The 24,771-nt window shown below is 44.3% G+C and overlaps 1 protein-coding gene across 1 annotated transcript in view; it reads right to left on the bottom strand.

The window, feature by feature from the left end:
* Positions 1 to 24,771, bottom strand: part of LOC119649274 — a 505,257-nt gene that overhangs the window by 272,364 nt on the left and 208,122 nt on the right. Inside the window, exon 2 of the mRNA XM_038051363.1 lies at positions 102 to 791. Coding sequence (XP_037907291.1) covers positions 102 to 682 — 581 coding nt within the window. The 5' untranslated portion in view covers positions 683 to 791. The remainder of the gene's footprint in view (positions 1 to 101; positions 792 to 24,771) is intronic.

Here is a 24,771-nt window from a genome sequence, read left to right as displayed (position 1 = left end):
GCTCCGACTCCGCAATTAGAGCACAATGCAGCCTTGTGCAAATACCATCCACGTAGTTGAATTACGAGATGCAAAAGCATCTCCTCTGAGAATTCACATACCTGTTGTTCCTGTGCGTGCATTTTCGCCTGCCATTATCCTCCGAACCACTCGGTAACGTTTCATCAGCCGACACGATCCTCGAACTTCGACCACTTTGCTCCTGACTGCTTTGATTGCAGTCGCAGGATTCCTCCCCCGGCGAGTCGAGGGCCTGGTACTGATGTGACTGCTGTTGATGTACTGTGACGGCAACATGTTGCTCCCCGCTAATCTGCCGGTCGGAGTCTTCATGTGAGGGGGCGGAAGAGCCTATGCAACGCATTGTCGGATGTCCTGGCGACAAGGGCGGGTGGTAGTGATGCGGCGACTGGGGTGCAGCTAGCATACCGCCCGATGACGGATGGTGATGCCCAGGATGATGATGATGCATGTGATGAAAGTGGTGGGCACACGAACACGGGGAGGACGCTCGAGGAGGCTGACTGGTTGTGGCCGAGGCCACAACGTGGGGCTGATGTAAGTGATGGCATGATGGGTTTGGGGGTGGCGGAGGCGGTGGATGAAATGACGACGTCTGCGAGGCGGGTTGTTCATTCGATGCAGAGTTTGAAATATCATTGACGTGCGATTGAGAGGACATCCTGCTGCGAGTGGGTTTCTGCGATCTAGTCGTGATTAGAAACGCTGGTCTGATGGCATTTGAGAGGTTATCATCATGGTAATCTATTTTAGTTTCGTGTGTCGCCGACCTGAAAATGGAAATGGTAAAATTTGAATATTTAAACTGTTCAAACTGTTGATAGGATGTTTAATTGAGTTTCAAGCACCAGGTTTGGAGCAGTGGATTATGCGATCAATCCCATTTCAAGTGCAAATACAATTCGCTTTTTGTCCTTCAAATAAGCTCTTTTCCGGGCTTTGTTTTAATTTTTCTGTTTGATAAACAGCAAATTAGGTATAGCTTGACACAAAAGTGCTCTTCACAAACAAAACCGCTGCAAGAAAATGAAACAAACATTGGGTTACGATGGAAAGGTGGAGCACAGCAGAAGGCTCCGATTCTTTCAGTGGCATATTTCCGCGCTGCGCGCCATAAGAACCATAATTAATTGCTCTCAACAACTATTCGAATTGAAAGGGACCAAAGAGGCTCTTCCATTTTTCCGCATTTTTGACTCTCTGAAATTCTAAGCGATTAACGCTGAGGCAATTATTCCTAAACTTGAACCAGTCAAAACGTTCCAGCAGACCCTAACCTAACCCTTTTCATTTATCATTCATTAAAATATAGCATGGCGGTCCCTGACCCCCTCGAGCAGAGCCATTGAAAAAAAACAACCCCGTTCAAGTAACAGTGTATGCCTCCCGAAAGGACAGACAATTCCGGCATAAATTTGTATGTAAACTAGGTTGAAACAATAATAAAAAGCTGTTCAGAATGTGTTATTATCATGTTGTTTTTGTTGGCATCGGGGGAAATGTCTTTGGCCACGAGCAGTGGAAATCATGCGAAAATCATGGAAAATCCTGCCGGGAAACATGAAGAGCACCGAAATTCGAGGAAGCAAAGGAGAATACGAAGCGAAGTACGGCACAATAGCAGGAGGTTAAAGTGCTGCTTAATGTAATGAGAAACATTTAAATGAAATGGAATCTAATTTACATTTCTTAGGCGTTATTCCGGCCCAGTCGGTGCCGTAAAAGTCTATATTCGGATTATGGGGATGCCGGGCAGGGAATGGGATGCGATATAAATCTATTTGCTTGGACAGGAAAATACGTAATCAGATGTAACTTTAAGTAAATAATTTGTGTTTTCCGGTCGCGGAGTAGAACAAATTTATAATATAAAAGCGTCTTAAATTGGGTGGGTTGATTGGACACTTCTGGGAGCAACGTACAACCCTCCTGAAGAAATGTAATGGTTTTTTCAGGAACAAGTTCCTGGCGTTCTGTGCCGCTTCCCATCGCACATAATGGTTTATATCAATTGGGAAATTACGCTCTGCCAAACGATACTCATTGGCTTTATCAAATTAATAAACGCATTCCTCGTCTCCTACGTAAATTTACTCCCAACAGCCGCTCATCAATCAATTTCCTATTGTCAGTAGACTGAACGATCCTAATGACATGTTCGGCAACAATGGGCTTCACCTTCGCCTATCTAATATCAAGTAAATCGTCAAATAACAGTTTTGCTCTGCTGGAACGACTTTCCTGCGAATACAGCAACAAATCGTTCCATTTTGTATACAAACCATTAACAAAGAGCCTTGAAACGGCTCGTGTCCTTTGATTAACGTACATTCGAAAGGTTGTAGCTACACTTCGCTACTTCAAGTAAACTCGTGAAAAAGGACGAACACAGCCTTCAAGAAAACAACTTCCAAGAGGTTGTTATCCTCCCCCAACGTTTCTATGCAGAATTCCGTCGCTTTGTACGATAATTCTCACAATTTTGAGTTCATATACATACTTCCATGCAGGATGAACTGTGCTGAGCTTTCAAGGTGACTAAATTGCTGACATAATGGCTGCGGAGTAGTACAAAGCGGGAATAAAGGATTCAAATACACTTATTTGATGTGGCAAACATGGTGGGCTCGCAAAATGGATTGAGACATGAAATGCGAGATTTTGAATGAAGTTTTAAATAATACAGACGTTTTGGATAATTCCCAAATTTGAAACGAATCTTATTTGATACTGGATCCTGAAATAGATCCAATGAGATCACAGTGTTCATTCTTACTCGTACAATAACAAGCAATACAATACGATTTTATAAGTGTGATGTAGCGTCGGGCTCTGGATAACGAAAGGTTTCCTTTTGTTCATCGCCCGACTAAGTTACATCCTCTTTCTTGATGAGCCAGATCGTCGTTATTAAGCGCGTATCAGCATTGTTTACACACTGCATTTTCCAATGGCACGTTTTTAAAAAAAATGTCCGGGACTGCCAGTTGAAAGAGCGCCTGTACTCCTCGGAAGCCAGAATCCTTATGTGTCGGCAAAGTGGCATTACAATCGATTCTGTTGCTTGTAGGTGCACATCCAAAACTGCTGATTTGCAATTTAGTGTCTGGCGAATTATCACCCTTGACTAAGGCAACATCTCCGATTTGCATTTGGGGAGATCCTCGTCACCATTTGCGCCTACGTTGTCAAAACATTGAAAGGCGCAAATGTGTTGAGGAAAGCCTAAGCGTTCAGATCTTCGTTGACTTCATGTAGACAATTCGAATAGTCATATTTACCAAAATAGAAAATTATCTTCTGTATTGTGCGTATCAATGCCACTACTGTGCCAGGGAAGAAAAAAACTGTATTTCTGCCGTAAATACTGTGCCTTGGTCGTGACAGAGTACAAGGCAGAGAGATTGGTGCTAACTGACGCTGGGAAGAGATCCAGTACAAAAGAAAAAATAGGGTCAAAAAATCCCGAAGGAAGCTGAAGAGTTCCATTAGAGGGAACCTATCTCTATTTATAGATCGGTATGTAACGATTATGGCTATGCAAGCAGCTTGACCCCCATGTGTCCTGGAATTGAGCCTGGTTTGGCTTCGTAGGAGAGGGTGAGGTGAAGGCATGGAGCTTTTTTCCATAATTATACACATAAGGCTTCACTTTTGAATGACGTTTTTGTAGTCTGCAAACTAAGCATTTTCGACTGGCAAAATGGTGAACGCACATTGACGATTGGAAATACCACTTACAGTGTCGCGTTGACCTTTACCTTTGAGATCGTAGCACCTCCCCTGGGGATATGTGATCTGTTGCATAGCCTTGATAGGGGCCAATTGCATACATTCCGGGATAAAGGAGACACTTGCTGTCCTCGATTCGAGCGTAGACGATGTACTCACGGAGGGTGCGAGTTGAGGCCAAACCTGATCATACGAAAGCGGCAGATCTTTTAAGCTACAGCAAAATGTGAGTCATGTTGGTATTATTGGATGTGAAATAGGTTTGTTCCAGTCAAAGCCGAGTGCCTAGAGAGACTGGATGTAAATCCTGCCTTGAATTGTTGCAGGTGCTATGAAGCTAACATAATCAAAATACTTGGCCACCACATCATCATCAACGGCGCAACAACCGGTATCCGGTCTAGGCCTGCCTTAATAAGGAACTCCAGACATCCCGGTTTTGCGCCGAGGTCCACCAATTCGATATCCCTAAAAGCTGTCTGGCGTCCTGGCCCACGCCATCGCTCCATCTTAGGCAGGGTCTGCCTCGTCTTCTTTTCCTTCCATAGATATTGCCCTTATAGACTTTCCGGGTGGGATCATCTTCATCCATACGGATTAAGTGACCCGCCCACCGTAACCTATTGAGCCGGATTTTATCCACAACCGGACGGTCATGGTATCGCTCATAAATTTCGTCATTGTGTAGGCTACGGAATCGTCCATCCTCATGTAGGGGGCCAAAAATTCTTCGGAGGATTCTTCTCTCGAACGCGGCCAAGAGTTCGCAATTTTTCTTGCTAAGAACCCAAGTTTCCGAGGAATACATGAGGACTGGTAAGATCATAGTCTTGTACAGTAAGAGCTTTGACCCTATGGTGAGACGTTTCGAGCGGAACAGTCTTTGTAAGCTGAAGTAGGCTCTGTTGGCTGACAACAACCGTGCGCGGATTTCATCATCGTAGTTGTTATCGGTTGTTATTTTCGACCCTAGATAGGAGAAATTGTCAACGGTCTCAAAGTTGTATTCCCCTATCCTTATTCTTGTTCGTGCTTGTGTTTGACCAGTGCGGTTTGATGCTGTTGGTTGATTCGTCTTCGGTGCTGACGTTGCCACCATGTATTTTGTCTTGCCTTCATTGATGTGCAGCCCAAGATCTCGCGCCGCCTGCTCGATCTGGATGAAGGCAGTTTGAACGTCTCGGGTGGTTCTTCCCATGATGTCGATATCGTCAGCATAGGCCAGTAGTTGGGTGGACTTGAAGAGGATCGTACCTCTTGCATTCACCTCAGTATCACGGATCACCTTCTCGAGGGCCAGGTTAAAGAGGACGCATAATAGCGCATCCCCTTGTCGTAGACCGTTGTTGATGTCGAATGGTCTTGAGAGTGATCCTGCTGCTTTTATCTGGCCTCGCACATTGGTCAGGGTCAGCCTAGTCAGTCTTATTAATTTTGTAGGGATACCGAATTTTCTCATGGCCGTGTACAGTTTTACCCTGGCTATGCTATCATAGGCGGCTTTAAAGTCGATGAACAGATGGTGCAACTGTTGTCCATATTCCAACAGTTTTTCCATCGCCTGCCGCAGAGAGAAAATCTGATCTGTTGCTGATTTGCCTGGAGTGAAGCCTCTTTGGTATGGGCCAATGATGTTCTGGGCGTATGGGGCTATCCGGCCTAGCAAGATAGTGGAGAATATCTTATAGATGGTACTCAGCAACGGGATACCTCTATAATTGCTGCACTGTGTGATATCTCCCTTTTTATGTATGAGACAGATTATGCCTCGCTGCCAATCGTCAGGCATTGATTCGCTGTCCCATACCTTGAGCACAAGTTGATGAACCACTTGGTGTAACTGGTCGCCTCCATATTTAACCAATTCGGCTGTAATTCCATCGGCTCCTGGCGACTTATGATTTTTTAGCCGATGAATTGCACGGACTGTTTCTCCTAAACTTGGTGGTGGCAGTATTTGTCCGTCGTCTTCAGTTGGCGGGACCTCCAACTCGCCGATGTTCTGGTTGTTCAGTAGCTCATCAAAGTACTCAACCCATCGCTCTAATATGCCCATTCTGTCGGAAATCAGATTTCCCTCTTTGTCTCGACAGGATGAGCATCGAGGTGTATAAGGCTGTTGACTTGTTGGTAAAACTTCCGCGCCTGGTGCGGTTGCTCCCTGTACTTTTCTAGTTCACAGACTTGTTGGTTCTCCCAGGCTTCCTTTTTCCGTCTGTGAAGTCGCTTCTCCGCTCGACGGAGTTCGTGATAAGTCTCTGCGCGTGCCCGCGTTCTTTGAGAATGCAACATTACTCGGTATGCGGCATTCTTCCGTTCCGTTGCTAGCTTACATTCATCGTCAAACCAGCCGTTCCGACTCCTTTTGCGGCTGGGGCCAAGTATATTTGTGGCCGTATCCATGATAACGTTCTTCAGGTGGTTGTGAAGATCATTAGTTGATGCTTCATCTCCAGGTCCTCTATTGACTGCGCTTATTGCGGCATCCATTTCCCTCTTATAGGTGTCGCGGAGGGTTGTGTTGTGGATGGCTTCAGTGTTCACTCTCACCTGATTGTCAGAGGGGATTCTAGGTGGTATTGTTATTCGAGCTCGGAGCACCATGCCAACGAGATAGTGATCCGAGTCTATATTGGCCCCCCTATATGTTCTGACATTCATCAAGGCTGAGAGGTGGCGGCGTTCGATCAACACGTGGTCAATTTGGTTGAAAGTGGTCCCGTCTGGAGAGGCCCACGTATGTTTGTGGACCGCTTTCCGCGCAAACCAGGTACTTCCAACAACCATTTCGTGTGACCCTGCTAATTGAATAGTCCGCAGTCCGTTATCATTTGTTTTTTCGTCTAAGCTATGGGAGCCAACGTATCGCCTGAATACGGGCTCCTTCCCTACTTGGCTGTTAAAATCCCCAAGTATGATTTTGATATCATATCTGGGACAGGCTTCGAGGGTTCTTTTTACTGCCTCGTAGAAGGTATCCTTCTCCGACTCTGCAGTCTCCTCTGTAGGGGCGTGAACGTTTATGAGGCTTATATTTCTAAACTTGCCTCGCAAGCGCAGAGTGCATAGCCGTTCGCTTATACTTTCAAAGCCGATAACAGCAGGTTTCATTTTTTAGCTGACTAAGAAACCTACTCCGAGCACATGCTTTACTGGATGGCCGCTATAATATATGGTGTAGTGGCTCTTCTCCAGGAAACCGGTCCCTGTCCATCGCATCTCTTGCAACGCTGTTACATCAGCCCTATATTGGGACAGGGTATCGGCTAGCTGCTTATCAGCTTCATCTCTGTACAGGGAGCGCACGTTCCATGAGAAAATGCGCAAATCGTTGTTCCTTTGTCGTTGCCGGGTCCGTCGTTTTAACATCCGTCCTATCCGAGGCTCCTGTTGTGGCTTCGTAACAGGTTGTTTTCCGTGTAGGGTTGTCAGCCCTACCCAACCCCCAACCTGGAGGACCAGTTGGTACAATTTGTCCGGTTTTTAGGCGCGGGAGACTCGCCTTCATCCTTCTCCGTCTGCAGCTTTTCGTCAAGAAAGAGCTCCCAGCGGTCACCACGTGGAGGTGGAGATAGGGTTTGGTAGTAGAGCTGTTGGTGTTGGTTCAGCAGGCATTTCCCAGGTTTTATGCTCCATCGTTTGTACCAATCCACGTTTCGCCCCGCGACCTATACTACCCTTTGACCCTTTGACCACCACTTGGCCACCACACTGAGCATTTATTGCTTATTTGGAATCGAAATCAACTAAATAGGAAACTACAAACCAATAGTCTCGGTTAAGCCATTGGCATCAGCGTAAATAAAACAGGAACACCAGAAACCGTCTGCAGCATTGTGGATTTGTTGGATCTCCATTTGTTTAATTTATTTTTGTATTTAACCAACAATGCACAGAAAAGTAAGGAACAAGTAAGTGGCTTAACGTATACTTAAAACTAATGAAGGAGACAAATCCAAAGGACTGTAGTGCCTTGTATAACCGACATAATTATCGCAGAGTAAAAGCAGCTGTCGAGCTCCGCGAAACTGACTCCAAAAATGTGCGCACTATGCGTACTACGGGAAGCAATGCGGAATATATTAGCCGAAGTAGTAGAACAGTCCGCCAGGTAATTACAGAGTTTGGAAGGAGTACACATATCCAGAAAGATTCGGTGATGTTTTACAGAAGGAACATTGAGGGTGCGAAACCGGAAAGGATAGTCCACACGGAAAACGTTTTTTTTAGAAGTAGGGATCTGGTGGATTTGCGTCGTAGAACTTCAAGAGTGCTACTGTCCCAGTTGTAAAAGGGAGACAGAGATTACACAGCAATATTTAAGGATGTTTCCAATAAACAAGCTGAAAAATCTTAAGGTGGTCATCCCGTGTGTCAGATCCGCGGAATAGAACTTTTTTTGGCGTCAGTTGTATCTAGATATAGTGTAGAATATATGGGCAAAGTGACTTTTTGATATTCGGAGTCGTTCGGAAATTATAGTGTTAAACACGGAGTAAGTCACATGCCAGATTTATGTCGACCGTCGTAATAAAGCTTGTATTTATCGGCCCGAATGACGTTCGAATGTCTTCGCTAAATGGACAAGAATTGAAGCCAAGGCTGTACATGTGTTTCTTCAAGAAACCTGAGGTTTATGGACTAGGTATAGCAGATTAGTGGTCGGTTAAGGTTTTATGACTAAAAATCGCATTCTACTTTTTAAATGCGTTTTTCTCGAAGCTGCATGTTGAAAATCGGCTGTCACCACAGCCCAAAATCTATCCAGTGAAATTCTTTGAAATTTTCACGTCTTATTCAGAACATATTTCTACGGTCCACTAACTAGGATAATTGTGATTCATTCAGTAGTTTTTTTTATTCATTGAAAAAGCCCAGAAAAAACGCCAAAAAAATGTTTAACAAAATTTTGCTTTTAATATTTTTTAATAATCCTAGTTTGCGGACTGTAGTTAAGCCTGTTCGTTAAAATGCGGGTTACCTTTTTTCTTTAAGATGATCGCAGCACCCTCTAGCGTGGCAGCAGGAAAACACCTTTTTTTGGAGATGAGTGTATAAATTGCTATGTATTTCAACAACGAACTATGTGATCGGGCTGGAAAAAAATGGTGAAAAATTCGTATTTGTATCCTTTTCCAGTTGTTCACAAAAAGTCTCTAAAAAAAAGCGAAAAAACGGCCTTCACACGGGACGACCCTCTTAAGGGAAGCTGAATTGAGGTAAATTCGAAGGACGAACGTAGGATGAAACCAGACATTATGCCAATTTGAAAATTGAAACGAAGTTTGACATCGAAGATTACATCTAGGTTAGTAATGATAGGGCTGTCCGTCAAGGTTTTAAGGGAGTAACACATCCAATGGAATTCGCTGACATCTAGTGTCGGCCGTAGTTCACAGTTAGAGGAGAATTGAGGATACACTTCGTCATTTTTGAAGATTATACACAAAAGGACGATGAAGTATTGTTTAAAGTGAACTAGGAGGAAGTTAAGAAGCCCATCGGGGCTAGGTCCAACTTTGGTATCAAGATGAGGAACTCAACCAAGGAAGAATTAGGAAGAGAAATTGGGAGAGATTCGGAACAGCCTGCATTTAGAGATAGCGCAGTGGTCGCGGAAGTAACCACCAAACAGAACAATGTCGTAAGGATAGAGCAGGTCGTAGAATTGCTGTGAAGAGTTGGCAGTGGAGTCAACAAAATTGATTGGATTAGCAAGTGTGGGGCCAAAACGGTTAAAAATCACCCCGAGCAAGGGCGGCCTCGATGTTCATCAAGCACCGCACTTGCTTAATTATAGACTTCAAAGTGGAGCGCATAGCCTTCAAATGCGGAAGGTCAGCGTGATTCTTAGAGCCCAGAAACTTTTTCCACAGTTCATGCTTCTGGCGGATGTTTTCATGGATATCCATGGTGAAGAAAGTTGGGTAAGGACGTTGATAAGTAAGAAAAGAAGGAATGCAACGGCAGAGAAGATCGGAAAGGATATTGTGAAAATTGCTAAGAGCTTGATCACACGTTAAGCTAGATAATACGTGATTGAAGCTAAGATTGAGTTAAAACCGCCAAAGTAGGTTTGGCGGAAATTGAACATAACAAATTTCCGCGCGTTTTGAAGTTTGAAGATGAAGCTTCATTTCAAATTAAAGTGAGGTGAGCGTGAATTTTGACATAGTTTCGAGTGGTGTTAAGTTGCAGGGAAGACCAAGTATTCACAAAAGGGGAGAGTAGAAGGGAAGAGTGGGGGTGGGGGGTTTTCAGAAAGAATTGGAAACCTAGGATTATTAAGCCAGCTGAGCATGGGGAAGCTAAAATCCGCGCAAAGGAGTAAAGAGAGGGAAGGGAACCTGATAAACTGTCAAACAATTCTTCATACAGGTGAGAGAGTCAACAGGGGAAGTACATATATGATACTATGAACGGAATTTAGTTGGATGGGTAGATACGTAAGGTAACACAATTATAAGGAGAGACAGAAGAATAAAAGACAGGTTCAGCACGGAAGAAATGTGTAGTTCCAATTAGGACCCCACCGACAGTGGACTTACCTGATATAGCGAAAATTGGATTACCCTTTGGTGAGCTCAGAGTATTACTATGAGAATATTTTATCGTCGAGGCAGGTTCCAGAAATACAGATGATATGATGCTACTGAGCCAATGCGAATAAACTGAAGGCTTGGTTCTCAGAACCCTAACAGTTTGGCAAAATAGACAGACAGTGAATACGAAATCAGCTATATTGATCGGCAAAGTAGGCGGGCTGCCCTGAAATTTACTCGCAGATTGGTGCACTTGTACAGGTTCATGAGCGCACCTTCAAGGCAGAATGAAGAATTAGCAATTCAATCAAATTCATGGGGATAAAGAATTTTGAAAGAAGCTGACACTCGGTCTGGGTTGTTGACTTTTCTAACGAAAAGTTGACTCATTTTCATCATTGTTTTGGTGATAGTGAGCCGACTTTGCTATTGATGAACTCCAGTACCTCATCCGTAGAAGTAGCAAACGCTAGGCTGGCGACAAAGATTTTTTTTAATGGAAAGGGCACCTTTAACCCGGGACACACCTGGAGTTAAATCAGCAGTGGGAGCTTCCGTGGCGACGGGAACGATTAGGATTAGTAGTCTGGCCAGCAGTGCAGGTAGCAGCCCTACTGAGAATATTGTAGGCTTTGCGTCTACGTTGCTTACAGATCGTATTCTACCCAAATTGTGACAACACCTGAACTCAGAAGAACTCATACGCTAAATTAAATTGCTCTCCCACCATTGGAAGAAAAAACTTCTCTCTATTGGTTTTCATCAAGACAGCCGTCACTCTCCTTTGTTCCTGTCATGGGCATTGTTAAACGGAATATTCAACTTCCAACGCACTACACTCTGTTTTTCACAGTTGGTGATCTTCTGCCTTTGAAAGGAAGTATTTGCGAAGCATTGTTTGCCGCATGGCGGGGTACGCTGTAATGAAAATCTGGGAAAAGCACTCCGGTTCACCACCTAGAGCTCTGTTATTAAACTCTACTCTCACCTTCGCGGGGTAATCGCCGAGCGATACATCTATGTGCCGCAAGACAAGGTTTTCAGAAGGATAACGAACACGGCATACGGTACCGGAACAGAATTTGGAACTTGATTTTATTTCTGGATTTTGTACTGATGTTTGGAGTATTCCGGAACATGGGTATGTAAGGTGAAATCTTACTGAAATAGCTTACAGACCAATGCCGTTAGGGCCCACATCCCATTGAAATCCTGGCAGACCTCAAAAAATGCTCAATATCTCGTCACCATTAGGTTGTAGGTTCAGGTGGACCACATCTAATTAGCACTGATCCGCCTCTGGGTTACAAGGGCTTGCTCTAATTCTGGCTTCCCTGCAAGCATAGATAACCATGGCATCACTTAGTGAATTGCACACCACTGACAACGGCTTTGAGTGAGGACCCAATTTTCATGGATGCGTTCAATAACGTCAACGAATACGAGCTTCAAATGCCGCTGAATGTGGATATGGAAATAAACTACGCCACGGAAGGAAAAACTTCCAGAAGCGCGCAGGGCAAATTATGAAATTTGCCGAGATGCTGGAGGAAACAAAAAAAAATTCCAGTCATCAACTGAAGAGTGATCATTTTGAGACTATTAAATCTTTGTACGAGCTAACCCAGATTGAATGGCGCAGCAGGAACACCAGGAAATAGATAACCAACCTCAAATAAAGACTCCAATCCGAAATACAAGCAGGAAGTGAAACCGAACAAGAGAATACAGTTTGCAAACGAAAGCCGCAAGTCAGAGAATGACAATAAAGAAGGAAGGAGGAAGGAAAGTAGCTGTGAAATGATTGTAGCGTTAAATATAATAATAATCGTCGACGGGACAATCCAATTGGATAGAGGCCTTGAAGGGTGGTAGAGCCCTTCTTTGTGTACCCTTATGGATACACTACAGAACTACGGTAACCTTTAGGATGCGATGTGGTCTAAAAATTCAATCGTGCCTTGGCGAGAGGCCGTTTTAGTGGGCAAAAATCCCACACTCACAGGGAAGGTAAACCTCGAGGTAAGTCTTTTGAAAATTTCCACCTCTTAAAAAACAAAAAAAAACGGGGTCAGCATTGCGCTCACCCATGATTATTACCCTGGTGTGACCCGGCTACTCATTAACAGCTGAGTCGACTGGTATCCGACATCCAGTCAGTTGCGTTAAAACCTACCCAAAACAGAAAGAAATTGGCAAATATTAATAATAATAATAATCGTTGGCGCAACAATCCATGTTGGATCAGGGCCTTGAAGTGTGTTAGAGCACTTCATTCAAGACCGTAACGGTACACTAGGAGGCAATGTGGTCAGCATTGCGCTCGCCCGAGATTATTACCCTGATTTGACTCAGGTACTCATTCACAGCTGAGTCGACTGGTGTCCGACGTCAAATCACGATACAAATTCCACTGCCACCAGTGAGATTTGAACCGCGACCTTCCGTACGACAGCCTTGCGCTCTAACCACTCAGCTATCCGGACAAAGTTGGCCCAAATTAGAAGGATTCAAAATTGGGACCTGTTACTACAACTACAACAAACAGGGGAAAAGTCAGCTAAGTTTAGAAGCCCAGCGAAGCTCTGGGCGTCCATACATATGTTAGAACCCTGACCCACCTAATTATAATCGATGAGATTACCACCAAAGAGGACATACATCTGCAGCACAAAAAGCGCGGAACAAGAAGGATAAAAATAGGCTGGGTAATTTGTCGTATCCACGAACAGACAATAATAATAAAGTACTTCAAACTCCTGGAGTTTGGACATCTAGGAAAGAACTGTAAAAATGAGGAGGATCACTTCAAACTATATAGGAGATGCAAAATCGGAAAACATAGAGAAGAACTGCGACTAAAAGTCGCCGTGTCGTCTGCAGAAAGGACCCCATTAAAAACGCACAATTCTTTTACAGACGTTTCGTGATGTGGACCCATGGACTAATATTTAAACCGTGCGTTTTGTGGTGAATCACATACCACAGTCGGAGGACGGATGACAGGCATTTGTAATAAACGTCCAAAAAGGATAGCCAAACAAGAACAGCCTCGCGAAGTATCTATATATATCTAACGCCAGTTCCGAGGCGTGAGCGCGTAGTATGTAGTAGTAGAAGTAGTATTCGAGCGTGTAAGTATGCATGGATCTTAAGTGTGCGAATTGTGCATGTCGGAGGTTCCCCGGTGATGTTTTTCAAAGAATGCACATCCATGGCTGAGCCGAAAGACCATGGTGCAGGGATGGCAATTCCAGTACCCTGCAGTGTTCTGGAAAAAAGTTCAGTCAAAATCGATTCGGATACGAACTGCGTAGAAGTCCAGTCGGCCGTCCTAGCTAGATCCGAAGGGGAAAGTCTCATCAGGAAATTCGCGAAAGTGGTGAAGCGTATGCGTCGAAAACGAGCTAATGGAACTGGAGGAACTACTGAAGTAAATTTCCTTCTACAGTTGAAAGTGCAGAACAACGGAAGATGCGCGAAAACAAAAGAAACCGCACTTCACGCTGCACATGCCAAACGAATCGCAGACAGCTCATTGCAAAGCGAACTGGGGAAAGTGGAAAGGGAGAGACGCATCAGAAAGGGCCTTATCCAAGTAGTTTCCAAGACCCGAAAAAAAGAAGGCAAAGAAGGACAAAAAGAAACAACACCCTACCCCGTCAGAAATCTGTTTAAAGACAAAGAGACTACGAAGAGGAAATCATTAACAGAAAAGACGAGAAAACGAGGAAGGACTAGATTGTCGGCTCTGCTCATTGAGCCAAGCGGATGTCAAGCGCGAATGTCCAGAGGTAACCAATTTCTGTATAGGTATCACTTTTCGGAATGCTCGATGCCAAAACCTCACTGTGGTGGAAGTCGCCCAGCAACATGGAAACTCCTTAATTCTAACTTAAACTTCGGGAAAATCAAAATTGGATGGGTAGGTAAAAGCTGATTTAATGATAATCAGCGTGTAATACCGGAACAAAAGCCGCTTTCATGGCATCTCGACTTATCAGGTACTGCTGTTCTTGCCTAAGTCCGAAGGAATGTCTTTGCCTTTGTGATTCGACGATATCCATATTTTTTAGCGTTTTAGACGATGCCGGACTCTCGACGCAGGCTCGATGCCTTTAAGAACATCGTTTCGGGCACGGAGGGGAGAACCTTGGTAGGAGGTGACTTCAATGCTAAGGCCCTTGAATGAATCTCTAGCACCCTCAGTGGCCGGTTGGCTAGTTCTAGAAGACGGGCGAGCGACCACCAATATATCGCGTTCGAAGTAGTTGATGCTATTTGTCACGATGGAGGGTACTTCGGGGAGTAGGTGCCACGCAGCTGACATTGTCCTAAATTCGTTGGTAAACTTGATAACGACAGCCTGTGAAGCTTTCCTGCTCCGGAAGTGCCCCAACCGCGACAAGCCCTCTATGTACAAGTCAATGACAGAAACTGCCAATCTACGGAAGGAGTATCATAAGCTCTGCGGAAACCCCACATACTTAATATTTACTAGATGGATCACATTATTTCTCAAACATCTCATACGCTTTGATATCAACAGCGCGGAAGGCGTCAAGGAGTGTCCCTTTTCATCATGAAAGAGTTAGTAGAGGCAGTTCTCACCATAGAAAATAAGGAGGCGTCAGGTCATTATCCCGGCGGAAGTTGACAAACTGGCGCTCCGCTAATGGCAAGACCGGCTGCTTCTCGCTTGAAGGTGGCCAGATTCGCATTGATCAGCAGCAGATCAACCAGAAGATGTTTCCTTATAGGAACATCGGTGAATGAAGTGGCAGACGAGGCCGAACACACCTTTTTCTTTTGTGAAAGCTGGGATAGGTTTCATCAGCAACTTTAAGAAGACGCATGGTAGCTCGCTCCAGACAACCTTGTCAGAGAGATGCCGAGAAGCGCTAGCAGATGGAGTCATCTTGCGCATAACGTTCGCGTTCTTCTTGCTGCGAAGAAGATAGAGCTTGACCAGTGGAAGGACCGGATGGCAAGGCGTTCCTTGAATACACAACCCCCTTCCTTCACTCCCCTCCCGTTAATATAAAGGGATTCTCCGACTTGAGAACTTCCTAAGCCGGGAGAGCGGAGAGGCAAGCCCGAAGTAATGTATCAAACGATTCCAGACTAGTTCTCTGATGGCGACGAGGTGTTTAGTTGGTAATCCATGTCTTACCGTTGCGGGAGTCCAATACTCTGTGCGTAAATGCATTCACCTACTGCAGTCCACAAAAATACAAAAACGATGGTGAGAGCAGAGCTTTTGACTGCCGGATCTAATGAAACAGATGCTATTATCCAGTGATAGTGGCTCACCGAGAACTGAACAATTCAAGTATGTATCTCGGATCAATGTTCTCATTCAAAGCGGAACTTGCTATGAATCTTAAATGAAGTGACGTTCTCTGTGATCGATACATCAACGAACATTTAAAATCCAAAGTTTACCGCAGCGCAATTTACCCCGTTGTCTTTTATGGTTCTGATGTCCTACTACCAAAGACAATGAGTGCCGCCTCGCAGTAATGGAGGTGAAAAGTAGAGTCGGATCATTAGCGCAACACGACATGATCACGTCAGAAATGAGGACATACGCGAAATTGCCGCTGACGAAAATTCACTAACTAGGATTGACTTGAACATCGAACTCGACGGGAAGCGACTGAAAAGCAGGCCAAAACAACTATGCTTCGATACACTAGATGGTGATTTGAGAGCCTTGCAACTCCACCCGGACCGCTCCCGTGACCGAGAAAAGTGACGAATCCAATCCAGATGAACTTACCCCCCCCAACAAAATGGGGCAAAGGCAAAAGGGAGAAGGAGATTTTCGTGGACGTTGACGGGCGAAAACAACAATAGAGGGGATTAAAATCTTGGATGCTCTCCCTTTGCTTTTGTCAAACTAATGAACCTTAAACAATTTTACATAAAAGATTTGAAGGGCAGTTGATAGTTCTGCGAGAGCTAGAGCTTAGCTTAAATTGGTCTAGAGCGATATCAAAAGCCAAAGTGATTACGAATTATATGGATGAGCAAACAATCACATCTTCTTACGTAAAAATAAGGAGGCTGAGCTATTTGTCTTCATCGAAAGTAAACCCAAGACTTTGTGCGCACTCTGTTCTCATTAAAAGAATGACGATCAGAGAACGCCACCCACTCTATCGATTCAATTTTTATACAATTCACTAACTGCAATGGAAGCAAGTCAACCGAAACAAAAGTCCTTCTGACAACAACAACTGCAATTGTATCAGCAACACCCGAAGAAAGTACTTACAAAGTACAGTCGAGGATTTAGGTGTCAATACCTGAAGCCATATAAATCACATCAGCGCTCTGTTGTCCTTGCCAGTGAATTTGATACATAAAACTTTGCCGTTGTCTCATGACTTCACGCCGGCCTAGTTGCTTTCCTATCTGCAAAACAAGGAATAAATACATATGTATCTTGCATGTCACCAATAACTCGAGCCAAGAAACTTTCCTTGAAAGCCTCCCAACCGAAGTCGGCTACAACAATACCGAGACGTTACGCATGCAAACGAAAGTGGGGAAAATGGAGCCCAAAGAAAGTGCTCCAAGCAACTGCCAGCTAATATAAAACTTACCTTTATCGGATCAGGACTCTTTATTATTTACAAAATGTCTGTTTCCCTTTGAAAATCACACATGACAGCGAGTGAAGCGCTAAGATGAAGCTGGAATTGTGTTCCTACCCCCCCTTTAGCTGGCATCAGACTCGGGGATGGGGTTCACTATGTGTTTCCGAATGTTGATTTCCCGTGGCTTTGACGCTGTATCGTTTGTGCAATCTGACTGCTAGAATTCTAGGTAATCTGCTGGGGATTATCTATAGGTTGTAGGTATTTGGAGTGGATATTCTGATCAGAAAGAGGATTCCCTTTTACGACTCGTATTTCAGCTGTTTATGCGAAGCGATTTGATTTGCAGGAAAGCAAAAATGTTCTGAGATTCCTTCTGTATTCAACTTTGGATGGGAAAGTGTCGGATCACATTAGGAGCACACATAGAAAGGTGTATGCAGGGAAGGATGGGTATTGACTTACCACCGAAACACTCAGATGAGAGAAACAGAACACAAATTATGCTGTAAGCGACTCAGTGAATGTGAAGCAAACAGATGGATTCGTCTTGTCTTCGTCACTTCTGAAACCAACTAGATCGAATTGGAGAATATCTTAAATTTTTCAACGAATTATTTTAGATTCCTCATTGAATAGTGTATATTTTGGAAGCAAATTAATTTAACATTGGGTTAACCCTTGACTTTCGTTTTAATTGATTCCGGGTTGTTTATTGAAAATTAATTTCAGCCCATTTCCACCTTTTTGACACTTACATACTCCCATCTAACTTGCGATAATTAGTGGCTGATTCATGACGGCACCAGAAGATAGTGAAGTTCATAGACTTTCTTGACATGTCAGCCAATCCTCAGCTCTAAACGCAATATCTACGCAAACATGCTATTAACTAAATCGCCTCCTTGAGGATGAAATCCCATGTAGGGAAGTTGCATTATACGTGGATGGGATCGTTATCTTTCCCAAACTTAAACCAAGATAGTTCCTAAGATTAGGTGGATAGACATTAAATGTGAATGTTCATGTGTTATCCTTCATGATGATGGTAGCATTTCAGGAGTTTCGTTGGTGAAGGGAACCATCAGGCTAATGCCACCAGCACTGAGTGAGTAACGAGCTCCAACTCGGTCTAGGGCTAATATCAAGCCAAATCGATCGACCGCTTTATGGTTCTTGTAAAGTCCTAGTTGATCCGGTCTAGTGAAAGAGGATGAGATTAAGTAGAAATTTAATGATATATTGATAAGCTCAAGTTCCCGCTTGAGAAAGCGTAAGTGGCAAGCTACATAGCGGCAACGAAGTTAGTTATGTTGAGAGGATTCTTGCAAATGGCAAATATTGAATATTTGAGAAGATGATATTCAATTTTGTAAGTGACAAGGGTATGATAGTGGTAAACTGTCACGCTGCCACATTTCAAAGATGTATGTATTTTACTCAGACTGAGGAGGGAATCAGATTGTTGACGATAGACTTATATGCACAGGTATGAGAAAGCAAACTACAATGGGTTAAGCAAAAGTGCAAGTCGTGGTACAAGTAATCAATTGGAATAAAATTTTGATGCCAATATATAAGCACAGTATGTGTGTTTGTGTTGATCCGTGCGGACTGCCGTTAGATAGCGATGAAACATTGATTTGACTCATGATAACTCCCGCAAAGACTTGAAATCCTTAAAAATACGTGGGAGTCAAAACAAAAGTGAATGCTCGAACGAAAACAAACTATGGTTCCCTTCCTTGTGAGTTCCTCCTTGTATCGATGCTCTTGTATGAATTTGGTGTGAAATGAATGAAAAAAAGAATTTCAAAGCAAGGTTGACCCCGTTGTAGAAAATAAAAATAAAAACAAAGATCAGAAGCTAAAGTCCGATTCCAGCACTTCGAATGAACGTGGCTAGGTTTTCCCCATAGTTCAAGGTTACCTTCTCCAAAGAGACTAACCAACGAGTCAAAATTCTTCATCCAGTTAAACTCAAGCCTGTGTTCTATGTACTTTTTACCTACGAAGAAGATGTAGTCACTTTTGGCCAAATATGATTTACCATAACCAATCTATTCAGCGCCTTTGGATCCGACAAGCAACGACAAGATTGTAATACCAGGTTCTGTGGGGTGTGCGTGTAGACCTTGCGCCTTCAATTATCGAGATCCATATATAGTACTCATTCCGAGTAGACGAGAAAAGAGGGAAATTCATGGTACAGAGGCGCGAAACCTCAGTACCGGCGACTATTGACTATTGATTGTGACCCAGTCCTTAACGGACAAGACGAAGCAAGCCCCTTTTGTCAGCACTCCTCACCCCAGGCTCCAGTCGACGCCACTTGCTAAAGTCTTGCCGCTGGGAAAGCACCTGCCCACGGACAGCAAACAGCCTTCGGGCAAACGGCCTTCGGACAAACGGCCTCCGGCCAAACTGCTTTCGGGCAAATCACAACCCACGGGCTGTGCCAAGGTAGAGCGACAAGGATCGTTCGGGGCACCTGCGACTAAGGAGAAACCGAAGTGGCAGCGGTCCTCGGATGATCCCAACTCTTCGACACAAAAGGCAACAAAGAGGGCTCGGCTATGCCTTCATTTGTAGCCAAGGCTATGTGTGGGAGGGTGCGCGACTAACCCTGAGAAGGGTCTCTGAGATGAAATCGTTAAAAAAGTGCTTCCCCTGGCTTCCAGAAGAAAAGCGGAATGGTGCTGTGGTTCTGGAACAACTTGGTGTCCAGAGTAACCTCAACACTTCCACCTGGATGCTCCTAGGCAGCAAAACCGAGAAGAGAGCCGATAGGCCAGGAACTTTTCTCATTATCGACGTTCCCGAAACCGATGTTAAGAAGGTTTGGGAAAAATCGAGCTACCGGCTCTACTACGGGCTAACAACCGTCACCTCCTAAAACCATTGAAAGGGACGTGCAGTCCCCGGCATTTTCATCTCAAGCGTAGATGAGGTGCCACATTTCCCAAATCAATTTGCAGCATTGCAAAGCGGCGACTGCACTTATCAGTCGTCGGATCAATAGCCGCAGGACATTTTTATACTTCATACAAGAACTGTGGCTTGTTAGTGGGGTAGTCAGGGACCTAAACTTCCAACATGCTGACCTGTTGTATGCCAATGGAAGTGATCGACCCCGCTACTGCATGGTAGTCTCAAAAGACTTCCAGACTGATTTGGTTAACGACCTATGTGATGGCGACACCACTTCGGCTAAACTAACCATAAAAAGTCAACAGGGAGATAAAGAGATACTATGGTGCTCTGCATATTTCCCCTATGACGCAGAAGTTTCCAGTGGAACAACATTCATCAAAGCTATCCAATATGCCAAATGTAAAGTCATGGGATAATAGCAGGATGTGATGTCAATGCTCACCACATATGCTGGGAAGTTCCAACATCAATTCAAGAGGATCGAAACTATTGGAGTATCTAGTAGGAACCGAAATTATCCGCATGAGAGAAGCTTTCGAAGAAAGCTTTCCCATCAAGATGCCAAAGAAGAGTAAAACACCATGGTGGAACTCGGATTTGGCAAAACAGAGGAGAACGACAAGGATGCTCCTCAATCGTACTCTGAAGTGTGATTCAGCCGCTAGCTGGAATCGCTATAAAGAAGCACAGAAGGCCCTAAAGAAGAGCATAAGATTGGTTAAACCATCATCATGGAGACGCTTTTGCGAAGAGACTCTCTTGAGGCAACCTCAAAGCTGAAGCGGATTCTGGTTAAAGAATGTAGCCAGAAGCTGGGTTATTTACGTTTACAGAACGGGTGGTACACAGAAAGCGATGAAGAAATGGCAAACCATTTGCTTGAAGTGCACTTCCATAGATACAAATCTGCAGGTACCACAGGTCTTGCATCATTCTTGCGCTAGTAATAGAGGGAATGAATGCCCTGGGTCTACATATTCAGTATATATATCATGCATACCTAGCAGACGCTTATATTGCAATTAACTGACATGATGTGAACATGTTATTTATCCCCAAACCAGGGAAATTTACCTACACAGACGCAAAAAGCTTTCGACCGACGTCATTTCTACTAAACCGACTAGAAAGACTAATACATCGGTTCATAAAGGATACACACATTTCTAAGTGGCCACTTCACCAGAGGCAACACGCCTACCAGAAAAGGCGAAATGGAAATCGAAGGTGCCTTCAATTATGCCTCATTCGCGGCAATTTGTGATGCGGCAACACAGCATGGAATCGAATCGCTGTTAATTAGTTGGATCTTTCAAATGCTAGAGTGGAGAAAAATCCAAATATTGGTCGGCCAGAAGTCTATTGAAGCAGGATCTCTTAGGGGCTGCCCACAGGGAGGGGTTCCCTCTCCGCTATTATGGCGCTTGGTAATGGATATCTTGCTGTGGCTTCGAGAGGACAAAAAAGTTTTCGTGTAAGTATTTGCGGACACAGTATGTGATTGCTTGAATGCAACTCAGTTGGTGCCTCCCCAATGGACTCACCTTGAATGCAAGGAAGACTCGACTAGTTATATTCACTAGGAACGTCAGGTGGGGCAGCTATACGCTACTCACCTTAGCAGGCTGGCACAAGCAGTCAAGTATTTAAGAGTAGATTTCGACTCCAAGTTAGCGTGGAAGCACCATATCCAGGGACAATATCAGGAATCCTGCAGATTGCTCTGGTCCTGTAGGATACGTACAAACTGCCTTCATCCAGATCGAGCAGGCGGCGCGAGATCTCGGGCTGCACATCAATGAAAGCAAGACAAAATATATGGTGGCAACGTCAGCTTCGAAGACGAATCAACCAACAACATCAAACCGCACTGGTCAAACGTAGGAGAATACAACTTTGAGACCGTTGACAATTTCTTCTATCTAGGATCGAAAATCACAACCGATAACAACTACGATGATGAAATCCGCGCACGGTTGTTGTCAGCCATTAGAGCCTATTTCAGCTTACAAAGACTGTTCCGCTCGAAACGTCTCACCATAGGGTCAAAGCTCTTACTGTACAAGGCTGTGACTATGTATTCCTCGGAAACTTGGGTTCTTAGCAAGAAAAATTGTGAACTCTTGGCCGCGTTCGAGAGAAGAATCCTCCGAAGAATTTTTGGCCCCCTACATGAGGATGGACGATTCCGTAGCCTACACAATGACGAAATCAATGAGCGATATCATGACCGTCCGGTTGTGGATAAAATTCGGCTGAATAGGTTACGGTGGGCGGGTCACTTAATCCGTATGGATGAGGATGATCCCACCCGGAAAGTCTATAAGGGCAATATCTATGGTAGAAAAAGAAGACGAGGCAGACCCTGCCTAAGATGGAGCGATGGCGTGGGTCAGGACGCCAGACAGCTTTTAGGGATATCGAATTGGTGGACCTCGGCGGAAAACCGGGATGTCTGGAGTTCCTTATTAAGGCAGGCCTAGACCGGATACCGGTTGTTGCGCCGTTGATGATGATAATGTAGGAATGCGATAGGTAAGACCTGGGGAGTTTCATCAAAACGGATACACTGGATGTATACATCCATAATAAAGCCTATTTTGATGCATGCATGCATCGTCTAGTGGCCGAGACTGAACTTTGTTAACAGCAAGAAGCTGCTAACGCAGATTCAGAGGCTAGGTTGCCTAAGTGAACAATGAGTACTACGCCGACTGCGGCACTTGAAGATATCCTAAATCTATCTCCCGTTAATTGAAAGGGAAAGGCGGCCAATCATACGGTCATGCGTCAATCTGGAAATTCCTTGACAAACATCCGGTAGCTCTGGCATCGGCCAATACACTGTCGTAATCACCAAAAGAGAAGAATGCTCGATAAACGGCCATGAGTCTTTTCAGATTACAGGCTTAATAATCTTCACCAACGGGTGAGTTACGGAGAGCGGATCGGGCGCGGGGGTGTTCAGGAGGAATCCGATGGAACTGGCCCAACCCCTCGGAAAAATGACGGCTAGGCGGAGATATATGCCATTTCATTGGCAGTAGAAAAATGTCTGCGACAAAAATGGAGGGGTCGCACCATTCCCATCTATTCCGAAAGTCAGACATATCAAGCCAGTTCGAGTGGAGTTATCAACAGGTGCTGCTGAAACTTGACCGAGTGAACGAAACATTCCTGATATGGGTACCGCCGCACTCAAACATCGCCGGTAATGAGGAGGCTGAGTAACTGGCCCGCCGAGGGTCTGGTGGAGCCGGAACCAGCTTTTGGAATCCGGCCATCCACTGTTAACTCTACTCTGAAGGGTGAAATTGCAAAGATTCACGCAACCGAGTGGAGAAATTTGAACTCTTGCCGGCAGGCGCAAATCTTTGTGAAAGAACCTGTGGTCACCAGATCGGCATTTTTGTTGTGCCTTAAGAAGTGGGACATGCAAACCCAAGTAGGAGCAAGTAAGGGAGAAATACACTTACAGCGAGCCTAACCTTGCATTCGCGGGCAACGACTGGTATTCCCACCTATCTAGCTTTTATTTTCGACAGCTATTGAGCAGAAAGAAGATCTGATGTGACAGCTATAATGGATCCCAAGAGTATGTTTCCCACCGATCCGCAACGGAGACCAGCGAGCATGTCGAGCATACTTTCTAGATCTTCCTTATTACGTTTCAAGATTAGTTAGTCAGTTAGAAGTCTATCAGAAACCGATCCCCAGGTCAAGAGAGCACGTATTGCTAAAACCGTCAAAAGTAACCCGTTACCGGATTCCCATCTGCTACCATTCGGCTTTCCAGAGTACAAAAGCACATTGCAATTAGTGTGGCAAGAGGAAAAGGAGTACTTTCCAAAGTCCGATCATCTTACTTTGCTTAGGCCCAAGCTGTCCAGTTTATGTTGTTAAGATTGTCGGACGAGTTGGAGAAAGCGAGCATTCTGAGGACCCTCGTTCGCGTTGCATAGGACCATGCACGCATTTAAGAAGCCAATCAAAGTCCGTTTTCAATAGCCAAAAATCATCGCCGTGTGTTCAGTCCCCATCCGTGGCTTTATTTCAGTAGCATTTAAATTTCAAAATTTGCAAGTTGCTACACTACAAATTTAGAACCCTTTCAGACTCTAACGATAAGCAGCGAAGACTTTGAATGTATTCTTAAGCCTTAAATCTCAGAGCTAAAATCACTTCACACACACGGAGTTCAGTGTTACACAACATGTCCAGGATGGTTATGGCAGAGCATTTTTGGCGACTATGGCTCTGGCAAGAATGGCGCCGAACGTGGGATAGCCACGGAGTAGTTGTAAGCTACTTATTCCCCGGGCGGTGAGACCGATCTTTTTTTATGTAGCCCCATTTTAGGAAGGACACTCCAAATATTAGGCATGCATAAACTAAGGGCGGTCTATAAGAGGACAGCCCTAAAGATGTGCTCCCCTTTTAAAACTGTCTCAGATGAGGTAGCATTTGTTACCCTGGAAATGACGCTAGTTGACACCTATCCAATGTGAAGTCAATCCCTCCTTTATCACAGACGAAGAATTGTTGTTTCATAGTCATAAAGATAATAACCAATAATCTGTTAGTCGGGAAGAAAAAATTTAAAGGATGGTATTGTCTCTATTTTCCAATGATAAAAACTGACTTCAGAGCCGGAATAGACGGAATAGTTTCGCGAAACGGCAAAAAACCCCATTTTTAATGAACACAAAAGTCACATATGCTCAAAATGAATATTCAAGAGAAGCATTCCTAATTATAAGAGAAAAGTTATTGAGCAAAATGTACAAAGTGACGAATTTTGACCATTTAAACCGGCCAGCTCCCAAGTAGTCCTAATGAAGTACTCATCGATACTAAGTTGGCTTTGCTAGCTACTTCGGGAAAATGGGTCAAACTGAGTCCCTTCCCTTCATTACATGTCATTGCCAACATTACGC

Source organism: Hermetia illucens, chromosome 2 (assembly GCF_905115235.1).
Source record: "Hermetia illucens chromosome 2, iHerIll2.2.curated.20191125, whole genome shotgun sequence".
Taxonomy (NCBI): Eukaryota; Metazoa; Arthropoda; class Insecta; order Diptera; family Stratiomyidae; genus Hermetia; species Hermetia illucens.
The sequence above is the reverse complement of the archived record's forward strand: the minus strand, read 5'-3'. Positions and strand labels throughout refer to the sequence as shown.